General features: G+C 32.8%; 1 protein-coding gene across 1 annotated transcript; it reads right to left on the reverse strand.

Moving 5' to 3' along the window:
- Positions 1-552: 552 nt before the first annotated feature.
- On the reverse strand, positions 553-13,006 carry LOC130436974 (immunoglobulin lambda-1 light chain). The gene is made up of 7 exons (XM_056768042.1): positions 12,903-13,006; positions 12,497-12,785; positions 6,662-6,705; positions 1,336-1,668; positions 1,192-1,206; positions 976-1,079; positions 553-863 (listed from the first exon to the last, which is right to left on the reverse strand). The coding sequence occupies exons 1-7, from the start codon at positions 12,958-12,960 to the stop codon at positions 843-845; spliced, it is 864 nt and encodes a 287-aa protein (XP_056624020.1). The 5' UTR covers positions 12,961-13,006; the 3' UTR covers positions 553-842.
- Between the last annotated feature and the right edge of the window lie 355 nt (positions 13,007-13,361).

A 13,361-nucleotide genomic window follows, 5' to 3' on the forward strand; every position in this document is an offset into this window, starting at 1 on the left:
GTGTTTTGTATAATTGTTTTTAATTAATATTCATTCTTAATTGTTATTTCTAATTATGTGCAACTAAGTATTACACTTAACCATTATTTGCAATTATTAGCATATTAGCAAGTGGCATCTGGAAACCAAGGATGCTAGTCATTTTCTTTGCCACTTTTGCAATTTATATATTTTTTGAGGATATATAAAGTGATTTCTACTTAAGTTCACAAAGGTGTTTTCGCAGAGTAACGACTCAATAGGAGCGTTTTATATAAACATTTGCATATTTTCTTAATATTTCCTTTAGAGAAACACATAGAAGAATGACAAATTTAGCATATTATCTGCACCTTCACTAGGGGGCACCCCAGAGAACCAATTTATTTATAGTCATATCTGCTCTACTGTGTGAGCAAGAACAGTTCACTTTTATTCTTAGCTTATCATTAGTTAGGTCAAAAAAGTTGTGTGTGTTTAATTATTGACATCACAGAAGAAACCTCATGGCACAAACCATTCTACACTGCATATTGATCTTGATTTGATCCCAAAAGAAGAATTAGCAATATATATTCTTACATGGAATATTGTTTATTTTATATTAAACCAGTTCAGTACAGTGAACTACAAATATTAAGAACAAAATGGAAAAGGTTATAGTACATTTTAAAAGGAGAAAAATAACAAAAAAAAATGTATTATGAGAAAGATTTGCCGCTATAGGATGCTAAATAATAATTAGCTTCACTGAGTTAAATCCTCAAAAAAAATGAAATTTGTTAGAAAACATGATACAGGAAGTCGAACAACTGTATCCGGATTATAGTTTCCGTGGTAACTTCTTCAGCTGGTTATTCACTTTATTGCTTTTTTGCCAGACCCTAAGTAAGAGAAAGCACATGTTTTCACAACCCGAAACACAAAAAGTTTCATACTAAAAAAAACTGTTCTTTACAACTTCTATTATATTTAGGCTAAGTTAAGCAGCCTTACCTGTCTCCATATAAAGAGAAAAATAAAAAGTCCATAAAGTCCACTTTTAGCAATGAACACACCATATGCAAGCTTTACTGTCTGTGTCTTTCTCACGTGTTCATCTGAAATGTAACATATTAATCATTATAAAACATGTTCTCACTCTGAATCTAAACCCTGGTAAACAAAATTATTTTGTCAAATAAACACACAATGATCAGAGTGATTCCTTACCTCGGTCAAATCCACCTGCATTTAAAAAAGAAAAAAGATGGTCTTAGGCAAATAAAGCTATAATCAAATGCTATAAATCATGCATAGTGTACATATTGCGTACATTATATACATTATATATATCACATTGTAAGCTATACATACCTACAACTCCATTTACTGTGGCTATTACCTCTGTGTTATTATGATTATAGAATGTTACTATGCAGGTAAATTTCTTTTTTGCATTGTTCCATTCTTTTTTTTTTACTTTGAGCCTGCTGGACATGTGGAACTTTTTATCGGAATTCTGGGTAGCATATTGGTCTGTTGCCACTCCTTTAACAACTTCTGTGTTGCCAATTCTCCACTTTATTGTCACATGGTCTGGATAAAAATCTTCGGCCAAACACACGAGAGTCACAGCTTTCCCACAGGCCTCCTTTTTTGAGGGTTTTAGAATTTTCACCTTTGGTTGAGTGATATTAATACCAGGATCTATGAAAAAAATATGTATAAAATACCATAAGTAACAATTTGTGCACACCATCTTTTCTATGACATTCAGACATCCTAGAATTAAACTGAAGCAATATGGAGGTCATTACAAATATTATTTTTAAACAGTTTTCTAAATGCCTTATTTTTCACTACATAGACCATTCTGGCAAATAGAAACATGTAAACACAGTGAAAATAATGTCTCGTTACATGCACCAGTTTGCGGTCAACAAAGAACAGCATGAAATCGTTAATCCCCAAAACAACAACATATTAACAACATTCACCCAGCAATAAAAGCAAGGTGAAGCAAAAAGTAACAATAGAATATTCTTACCAAGAACTGTTAGCTTGGTTCCTTCACCGAAATAGGCAGGATATGTGCCAGAGCACACTGAACAGTTACAGTTAAAAAACTGACCTAACTCAAATTCTTGCGTATACCTCTTCATTTAAAAGTCTGATTCATTTATGGAGTTATGTAAATAGCCAATGTTTTTGGGAAGTCTTACTATTTATTTGTCAATTATATCAATTGGATTTGATATAATACACTCTTTGATTTCAATGAAGTATTTGCGGTTACTGTTATAGAGTAACAGTGCATGCAGTCTAACAGATTATTTGGTTGCATTTCTGCAGTTTATGTGCTCAATTCATTTTTAAACAGGAAAACCACTTGACAGCACCACAAAACAATGTTATCTGTACCTGCCACCTTACAGTTACGCTATAAAAATATATTAAGCTTGTATAATCAAGATTTCTTAATATAAACAGTATCGCAGAATTATTAAAATCCATAGAGTGCAGAGAGAATTGTAGAAGGTATTATTGACCAATTACATGCTAAATTTAGCCATATAGTTCTGTACATAAATCAAAGACAATGTTTTTTACTACATGTCCTATAAATACAACCATTAGCATTTGTTCCCATGACCATGCAATGCAGTTCAAAAATTATAAATGAACCTGAAATAATAACAATGTATTCAGATCCTTACCCAAAACAGTGAGTTTTGTTCCCTGGCCAAAGTATGCAGGTCTGTTGTTCACACTATTCGACGGCTACCTTAAAACACTCTCTATCGCTTTTACATGATTCTTTGGTGACAACATAAATTATATTTAAATACCCATACGAAAAACTATACATAAACAGTCTTTAGTTGACAATAATTTAATTTAGCATTCTAATAAAAGATTCTTACCTTAAACTTTGAGTCTGCTACCTGAACCAAACTGAGCCATTGTTGCCATAGCAAGAATTGTATGCTTTTAAGAGGTTTAACTATAACATTTTCTACACTAAAAATGTCAAATAAATTATTTTAAATTACATAATTCTGTTATTTAAACAGGTATATTTGGATTAAGTACAACTGATGATGTGGTAACCAATGGTGAGCATTTACACATATATGTGCATAGAGCATTCTAACTCACAAACTGAGAAACAAACAAAAGACACGCAAACAAAGATTATATATTCTCACCTAACACAGTTAGTTTTGTTCCACTGCCGAAGTATGCAGGGTTGACGTTGTTCACACTGATTCTAAGCTACAGTCAAACCTTGTGCTATAGTAAGGTTCATATCATCATTTTCACGTATCCCACTGTACAGAATCTAACTTTTAGAAACAAGCACACTATTCTAATATCCCTGAATGTGTTAATAACACCTTAATCAAAAACAGCTTCCTAGTAATTTAATACCACATAGAACAGATCGTACTCACCTAGAACTGTAAGTTTAGTGCCATTGCCAAAGTATGCTGCATATCCAGAGTTCACACTGTTCCTATGCTACAGTTAAACCCCAGAAACAGTTGGGATTATACTAACCCCACTACATCCAATCTTACTTAAATAAATAAAACACATAACACCATCAAGGTTTCTGAGAACTCTACATACTACAAGTTTACAGCAAAATCAACTTAGTTAATCACCTCCATAGATATGTGGCATAGTTCTTTAATTCACAGATAACTAGAATAGCATGAACAATATGTTTCTTACCAACTACAGTTAACCTTGTTCCATTGCCAAAGTAAGCCTGTGCAACACCAGTGTCACAGCACATATATGCACTAACATATTTACTCTAGAAGCTTATAACTAAAGCCCTGTGTTACTTTAATGCTTATTTTGCATTTAGTTTAGAACCAAGAACAAAATTTTAGTTCTTAATATTACACTTTCCAGAAGATACCAATAAACAATAAAACATCTTTCATTTTACTCACCAAGAACTGTAAGTTTAGTACCACTTCCAAAGTATGCAGGATTGGCAGTGTTCACACTGACTCAATGCAACAGTTAAAACCTCAGCTATGGTCTGAATCATTCAGATCTTGCCATGTATATAATAGGACATTATCAGAAAGTATACATTTTTATGTTTCTTACCTAGAACGGTTAACTTTGTTCCAGAGCCGAAGTAAGCTTGAGAAGTACTTGTGGCACAGTGCACATGTGTACTAACAAATGTACTTTATGAAACGAAACTCTAAAGCCCTTACAGTCTTACTGGAATACTCTGATAATGTTGCTTAACTATGTCAAAGTAACTTGCTCAATTATAACGAGAACACAAAAAACTTACAATATAATTTTTCGGCTTTTTTGTAGTCTACAAATACCATACTTTAAACCAGTTATTATGGTAACCATCACAAAAAAATGAGTTAACTCACCTACAACTGTAAGTTTGGTACCACTGCCAAAGAATGCAGGATTGCCGTAGTTCACATTGACTCAATGCTACAGTTAAAACCTCAGCTACTGTATAGTCTGAATCATTCAGACCTTGTCATGTATACAATCAGACATGATTAAAATATTTTTTATATTTCTTACCTAAAACAGTTAACTTTGTTCCACTGCCGAAGTAAGCTTGAGAGGCACCAGAGTCACAGTGCACATGTGTACTAACAAATGTACTCAAGAAGCGAAATGCAAAAGCCGTAACAGTCTGGCTGGAATACTCCGAAAACTTTTTTTAAGTGCCTAATTTACCCTATTATAATTAGAACATATAACACTTACAATACTATTTTCTGCAATTTTGTAGTCAACAAATAACATGCTTTCAAAGCAGCTCTGATGGTAATAATTTTATTAAAATTGACTTTACTCACCTAGAACTGTAAGTTTAGTACCACTGCCAAAGTATGCAGGATTGCCCATGGTCACATTGATTATAGGCTACAGTTAAAACCTGAGCTATATCAAGATCATGCATGATGTTACTTATATTATTTCGTTTTTAAGATGAGATTTTTATAAGTTTGCTCTATTTTGTATGTCCAAGATATTCGGAATGCTAGTCAACGAACTGTAACAGCATTAGGAATTTAAAATTTTCTTACCTAGAACAGTTAACTTCGTTCCATGGCCAAAGTAAGCTTGATAACCACCAGTGTCACAGCGCATATGTCTACTATCAAATTTACTCAAGCAGCGGAATGCTACAATATGTTTTTACTTGAGCATCCAATGAAAACGAATTGACTGTCAACCAATTCTAGCAAAGAAACAGTGCTTTTGCCTAAACCCACCAACATATTGCCAATGTTCTTAAGTCTCACAGAATGCCCAAAATTACTCACCTAGAACCATAAGTTTAGTCCCACTGCCGAAGTATGCAGGATCGTATTGATCACATTGATTCTACGCTACAGGGAAAACCTCTACATCAGTCTAAACTATAGCATGTCTAGTAAGTACCATACACTTCTCATTATTGTTAAACAATTGGCAAATTACAGATTTCACAAGTTCTAATTATTCAGCTGACGATCTTTGTTGAACAACGTGACATATATTATGAAATATGGTTTATTAAGGTCTTACCAAGAACGGTTAACTTTGTTCCATCGCCGAAGTAAGCTTGACCACCTCCACCAGAGTCACAGCACTATTGTGCTCTAATAAAATTACTCAGACTTTGAGAACTCAGGCTTTGTTCTTAAGATTCTCATGATTGAAAAAACACTCATTCATTTTTATTTCTGTCAAATAAGATCATTTTTACCCAATCTTCTTTTATCTATCCTTATGTTCAACATTAGAGAAACATTTTCTAGGCAAAATTAAGTCTGATGATTTCTTACCTAGGACTGTGAGTTTGGTTCCACTGCCAAAATATGCTGGGTTGTAGTTGTTCACACTGATTCTACGCTACAGAGAAAACCTCCCCTACTCTCAATATAATCTATATCTTTACCCATTCCACAAAATTCAAAATCATCCACATGTATTTTTCACTGAGATACAGAACAAGATCATCTACCTCTAATTCAGATAAAAGTAATCAGGTTTTACCTCCAAAACAAGTTGTGACATAGATTTTGAATAGGCAATATGTTTTAAACAGTATCAAGTATGTTTCTTACCAAGAACTGTCAACTTTGTTCCTTCGCCGAAATAAGCCCGAGCAGTATTTGACACAGCACACATGTGCACTACTAAAAAAACCATCTAGTTTGTATATCAAGTCTAAACACTGACGAAAGCTGGAACTGAACGGCGTTACTTTAGTGCCAAATTGTATACACAAATCAAAACAACGTCTTACCTGTCACTGTAAGTTTAGTTCCCCTGCCAAAGTATGCAGCACTGAACTGATTACACTCCACTAAAATAATGTACGAGAACTACATCCAGACGACTGGAAATGTTTGTTTCAAGGATAAACTAACTAATGTTACAGGCTCTGTTACTTTAAAGCAAGATGTCATTTTTTCATCAGAGTATTTGTACACATTTAAGAATATTATGATCATTCTTTTTTCTTACCTAAAACAGTGAGTTTGGTGCCTTTTCCAAAATATGCTGGCGTGTTTGAGCACAGAGTATCAAAGCACTATCATAAACCTCTTTCTTACAGTACAAAAACTTGCATCACCTTAAAGAACTGTTATTCAAATGTAAAGTTTTACGCTGCAAAAGCAATTGTTTTATACTGATAAAAACTTACCTAGAACTGTTAACTTTGTGCCTCCACCAAAGTAAGCCTGACTGCTACCAAAAGCACAGCATACAGACTCACTGATAAAATTACGACTATGTGGTTGTTACATTTACTATTTGCCCTTTTTTAGGCTTTTCATGTTTTGGTTCTCTCCTCTCCAAAATAATATATTATAAATTACTTTTTATGTTACTTTAGACTGTCGATTCAAAATATACTTGTAAAACATTTCACAAATAACTGTACATGTTAAACTGAAGTATTACTTACCAAGAACTGTTAATTTAGTGCCGCCACCGAAATAAGCTTGATAATTGGCACAGCATTCAATTGTCATGTCAAAAAGGGTCTCAAGCCAAAAAAGACACTGTTCTAAACATGGTTCAGATGTTTGCTGTATAAAAGCTTAACACTATTTTGGCAATAGCCAGTGTATTTTAATCTAATCTTAATAAAATAATAGCTGAAAATCTGATTTTAGGTTGTTTTCCTTAACAGTCCTCCATTGTTGGCCTCCATTAACAAGTCATATATTTAAATAGGTATACACCTTTCTTACCTAGAACTGTTAATTTTGTTCCAGCTCCAAAGTATGCTTGATAAGCGTTGGCACAGTGAGACAGTATGCAGAAAATTGTTTCAAACAGTCAACATTCTATATTATTAATATTTTTTTTATTTTGTGTGATTGCCCAATGTTTCATTTCAGAACAGGTTGCATGCAAAGTTTTATGATTTACAGAACGATGATAATAATCAGCATGACACCAATATTCTATTGAATAGAAGTTATTGGTAGACCAAAAACACAAATTAAATAAACTTACCTAATACAGTAAGTTTGGTTCCATCTCCAAAGTATGCTTGCGAGCCAGTGGCACATTGTGAATAAGCGCTCCAAAATTTGCATTAGAAATCCTAATTTGTCCCCTATCATATACTCATATGAATAATTTCAGAACTGTTTTTATAGGGTCTTCAGTGTAAAAGTGCATAACTCATAATACAGAAAGCAAGTACAGTCTGTCCACAGGAAAATGGTTATATATATATATATATATATATATATATCTCTTAGTTGCACACATTAATTTACTCCCAACATAATGCTATTTTAATTAAATTAAATGTGTGAAATTACATACAATTGCATTAGTCCACCTGTCCAGAAGATCTGTTATATTTCATTGTTAAAAGTCCTGTAAATCTGTGGAGGTTTTGTATTCTATGTCAAATTCTGATGCACTTTACATGGAGGGAGGTTTTTGTACAGCGGTTCTATGGGAATGTATCACCGTGGCCCCCTGTCCCCACGGTGTTAAAACATTATACAAAAACAAATGCACTTTCTCTCTTTCCCCCTGCCTCCCCCCTCATCCGTCTTTATCTTTATTTTTCATCATGTTCACATGTTCTTTTTTAATGTCTTTCTGCATACAGCTCATGTTGCTATTTCTGTGATTACTAAGAATTTGGGCAGGTGCACATGGCTCCCAAAAATGTCTCAATGACAGTTTGTCAACCCCTCCCACATCCTCATCTACGGTACTGTAAAAAGCATCAAAGTAAGAAGATACAGTGGCTGTATCGGTTCATCTGGGTCTGGGACAAGTTTATGAAAATCATGAAATTCATGACATTTATGTGTTATCAGTGTACCAATATTCACATACACATGAGTGCAGTGCCCAAGAGTCATTAAAGAAACTATATTTTTGGTGAAAGTATGTAACTTTGAAGACAAATGAGAAATGCGCTGTTATAAAGGATTATTTTGGTAGCCAAGGAAGCAAGTTAAAATAGTCAAGAATAAAGTTTGTTATTAAAAAAATGCATTTTATACAAAAAAAATGTCACATGCTTAGACGGTGGTGACCTCAGGACATGAAACAACTTCACTGCTGTTTAACAGTATACTTCTTTAAATTTCTTTAGACTTTTCAAAGTGTAGCTCTTGTGATTTGTACAGTGGGATGTGGTGAGTCAGTCATTCGGCCAACAATGTAAATCAAACAAAAAAAAAAAATTTGTTTTATTAATTACGAACAATAACAATGTTCTTGATATCTTATTTTAATGTATTTTGGTGTTTGCACTTAAACTTTATTCTAATCATACAATGACAAGTAAAAAAATTAAAATACACTCTAATAAAAGAGAACACATCAGTATTTTATTCTCTATATTTGAATAATAAAATAAATTGTTAGGTCCTGCAAGAAATAAGTTTGGGAACCCATGTCTTTAAACATTGTCTTCATTTGGTCAATGCTTTTCATACAAACAGTATTCTTATGTTTATCTGTGTAATCTGGTACTGAAAAAAATGTATTGATGCTATATATGCATGTTGGTTACGGGATCTTTAAATAAAAGATTATTAACTTTTTTTTAGGAAAGAAAGTTCTTTTTATAGTGCTCTTTGCTTTCTAATTCATTTTAAACACATTACTTTAGTCATGTTACTCAAAATTATTACTGATTTTAAGGTTTTTAGATTACAGTAGGCAAACAAATTTAAATCAGATGATACAAGTATCAGATGATCATGCCCTCTGGTGATATAAAACATTATTCACATTACTCAAGTTACTCATATTATCCTGCAGAGGTCAGCATATGATCTTTAATTTAATGTTCATCAAACCATATCAAAGTGCTTTTCTGAGAGTGACAATGATCCAGACGTTTTGTTGAATTGATACTGTACTTTACCCAAAACGAAAATTTTAACGTGCAGTACTTTGTTAAATTTTTACTAACCCATATGATTTCTTTCTTCCACAAACTGGGCAGAACACTGTACACTCTCAAAAGGATGTGTTAATTATTAACACATTGTTTGTGTTGTGCATTTTAACACATAATGTGTCATTTTTTACATGTTATGTGTCATTTTGTGTAAATGGGACAAAACTGTGAAACCTCACTCACCATTCACTGTAAGTGTGTTATGTGGAAAAAGATGCTATCAAACTGAAGACTAACACCATGTTATGCAAAGTTTTCTCAAGTAATTGTTAGAATTTCTCATGTATTGCTCACTGATTATGTATTACAATATAGATAATATTAAGTAAAATGTTATGATTTAAGTATACAACTTGATTAAAGATATGATATCCAACTAGCTTTATTACTCTTTTCATGATCATCGTGGCTCTTGTTGAGGTTATTGTTGAGCTGCTTAACTGAGCTTTAGTACTGTGCAATGCTTGAAGCGCAGAAATACACACCCGAGTCCTCCTTTAGCAGACCCTCAATTTTCAATGAAGAGTCTTTAATCTCAGGACGTGTCATTTTGAATTTTGTTTTATTGAACGGGGCAAGCGTTTCCACTGTGTCTTTTCCCAAAGAAATAGCAAGGAGGGACATTTCCCCTGAGCTTCTCTGTCTGTACCAGTACATATAATAATAGCTGTCATCATCATGTTCACAATTCAAAGTTGCCTCTTTACCCTGAGTTACACCAAGTAAAGCAGGCTTCTGAGTGACGGTTACTCCTGTTAATGATTCTGGTGAGAGGAAAACAGTTCAATATTGAATTCTTTTTACAAGTATTCAAATAGTTATATCGCATTAAAAAATATATATTTATATATATACTGTAACATGTGGTCTGAAAAGACTTACTAGAAACTAAAAGCAAAATAAACCCCAAACACAACAGTTCCATAACAAAAAAATTGACTCCTTCCTGCATGCATCTGTACTACTTGGCTAGATTTTGAATGCTGTATTTGAGTGCTTTGTCTATGATGAAACACCACAGGAAATGACATCATGTAATACACTTGTAAGAAAAAGTAAAACATTGCTTATATTTGTTTTTCTATCTTTGTACCTTGTCTCTTTATGTAAATTGTAATAGAACTCATTATTAGATTAATTATTTGAAAAACGCAAATATTACAGTATAAACATGCTTAATTATAACATTATAACCATATTTGATTTATTGAATAACATAAATAATATTTAAACTTCAAGAGCTCTTTTATCATCACATAATCCAATATGTGTACCATAGACAGCACGTAAAAAAAGAATGTAGGCCACCATGGAGTTTTGTAAAACCATTGTTTTATTACATGATTATTATTTATCATTGTGATAAATATTCTGTAATGCTATCCCTATATATTTTTTTTTTTTTTTTTTTAGCACAGTGTTAATTTATTGGTTGTTGTCTAACACTGCAGCTGTTTATAATGCTGTGTGCTTGTGGCACAATAATAGAGAGCCGAGTCTTCAGCCTCAACACTTTTAATCAGCAATGTGGATCTCTTTACTTCAGGGCGGGTTGCGTTGTACTTTAAATCAGCAGTGTTGAATGATGCTTCAATGTCCACCATATGTTGGCCAGCAGAAAAAACAATTAATTTCAATCCGATGTTGTCCTTTGCTTGCTTGTACCAGTACAATCTGTAGTGATCAGAATTGTCATGTTCACATTTTAATGTCACAATCGAATCTTCAGTAGCAAACAATATTTTGGGCTCTTGAAGAATGGCTCCATTGGATGTATCTGCAAAACAAGGGTAGTTGTTAAATATATTTTTACATGCAGCCTATATATACATATACACACTTAATAAAAACTATTGAAATTAAATTATCTTACGGATAGTCAGCAGTAATATGAATGTGAGCCATATGAACTCCATTCTGTAAAAAACTCAAAAATTTCTGAAATGATGTTTGCTGTGACAGACTTCCTCCGTTTCCTTTTTACAGTAGCAAATAAAGTCAAGCAAAAATACCCGACCGCTCCTTACACATGCGCACATTTGCTTTTCTCTCAACTTGTAACTGTCACTGAACACAATATTTATGCAGATAGAAATCACAATCCGTACTTAAATGATTTTAAATTAAAAATGAAGCTAACTAAAATTACAATTTTAGTCATTTTAGACCAATTTCTTTTTCTACATAATGTATATTGTAATAAACTGGTCAAATATATATTCTGAGATATGCAGTTCTATACTTAATAATGAAATTTTAAAGTAAACATAAGTGTTCTTCTTGTGAAACAGAACATGTGGAAAGTTTATTGAGGGATTTTAATTGCATTTGGATGTTTGTATTCTGTGCCAATGATATCCAATCTTTTTTTTCAAATGTTTGTTTTGCATTTTCAGTAGGACATATGTATTCAACATCTTAATAAGACTGTTTGAGCTTTTTGCATGTTAAGTATGTTTAAAGAGCAGTGTACTATGACTTGGGTGTCTGCAAATGCATAGTTTTTTATGAAACAAAAGTAAACAAACCCAGTTGTTCTTTTACATCAATTGATGTGTCTATGTTATGCAGTGCAGACATTTTTTATCCCATAATACCATGGAAGTCAGTAGATCTGTGAGCTAAGCCGGTTCTTTTCTAGTAAAACATATTTAATTTAATAATAACACCTGACATAAATAATAGGCTTTATGTGTTTGGAGTTGTTGCATAGATAAAATAGCTTAACATGACAATTCTCCTGTGGTGTACAGTATATGTCACATGTCCAAGAATGGACCACATTTCTAAATTAATGTACATCATTAAAGATCAATAAGCACCGATCTTCTAAAAGTTGAAATTTATCTCTAAAGTATGTTAAAATAATTATTTAATACTTATTTAAATAGTATGACTATTATAATAATTTTAAAATAAATAATGGTGCCTTTTACTAATACTTTTAATTTCAGGTCAATTGTTTCTAAACAAAACTGTTGGAACCACACGAGCTTGCCAGCACTGATATCATTTAAACATTTCCATAGACCAGGTGTGAGTTTTGGCAGGTTTATTGTTAGACTATAAGCAGTTTTGGTTTCACTGTGCCTTGCAGCACAGTAATAAGTGGCACTGTCCTTCACAGACAGGTTAGAGACCAGCAGGCTGAACAAGTTGTCTTTCGTATTTAGAAACACTTCAAAGTTTTGCGTTGGTTCCCCATACTCTTTTATAATAAATTCTATAGGTTGTCCATAATGGGCTTGTCTGTACCACAGCATAGTGTAGCTACCCATGCTCTGTCCTTTACCGATGCTACAGTTCAGTGTCACATTATCTCTGGGTTGTACTGTCATGTATGGTGTAGACTGAAGCACAAAATTAGTTGATCCTTGACCTTTAGAAAAAAAACAAATTCATCATAAATTAATGTACATCGAAGAATAAAATTATGCTTTTCAACTGTACACTTTTTTTTGGAAGTAAATGTCCAAGCTTTAGATATGATACTCACATTGGACTACAAAAATGAGCCACTGGAGTACAAATATTGTGAGTTTTTTTCTCATCATAATGTCTCAATAGTTTCTCAACAAATGCTATAAAAAGTAGAACTGTAGGATAGCAAAAGAGTATAGACTCTCAGAGGAGGGGCTTTCTTAAAGGGGTTGATCAAAAAAAAAACTTCATGTTGTTCAAACATATAACTCTTTCTTCTGTGGAACAACAATATATTGAGAAATGTGATTTTAAATGGTTTTGTATGCATTAAATAAATGCCAATGGGGTCAGTCTTGTTTGGCTACCTGTATCTTTTACATATATTTTGTGTTCTGCAGAAAAAAAGCAAGGCATACAGGTTTAAAATGACACGATGGTAAGTAAATGATGAAATAATATTCAGTTTTGCTTGATCCCATCTCCTTTTAACTTATATAACGTATGGCAAGAAATATTTACAAAGTGTATATGA

This window comes from Triplophysa dalaica, chromosome 15, assembly GCF_015846415.1.
Source record: "Triplophysa dalaica isolate WHDGS20190420 chromosome 15, ASM1584641v1, whole genome shotgun sequence".
NCBI classification, from domain to species: domain Eukaryota; kingdom Metazoa; phylum Chordata; class Actinopteri; order Cypriniformes; family Nemacheilidae; genus Triplophysa; species Triplophysa dalaica.

Excerpts from the sequence above, each read along its gene's own strand:
- LOC130436974 (XM_056768042.1), bottom strand. The coding sequence starts at position 12,960 with ATGATGAGAAAAAAACTCACAATATTTGTACTCCAGTGGCTCATTTTT. Across the intron at positions 6,706-12,496 it reads ACTTATTACTGTGCTGCAAG|CAGTCAGGCTTACTTTGGTG; the intron begins GCACAGTGAAAC and ends TGCTTTTGGTAG. Across the intron at positions 864-975 it reads TTCTCTTTATATGGAGACAG|GGTCTGGCAAAAAAGCAATA; the intron begins GTAAGGCTGCTT and ends TCTCTTACTTAG.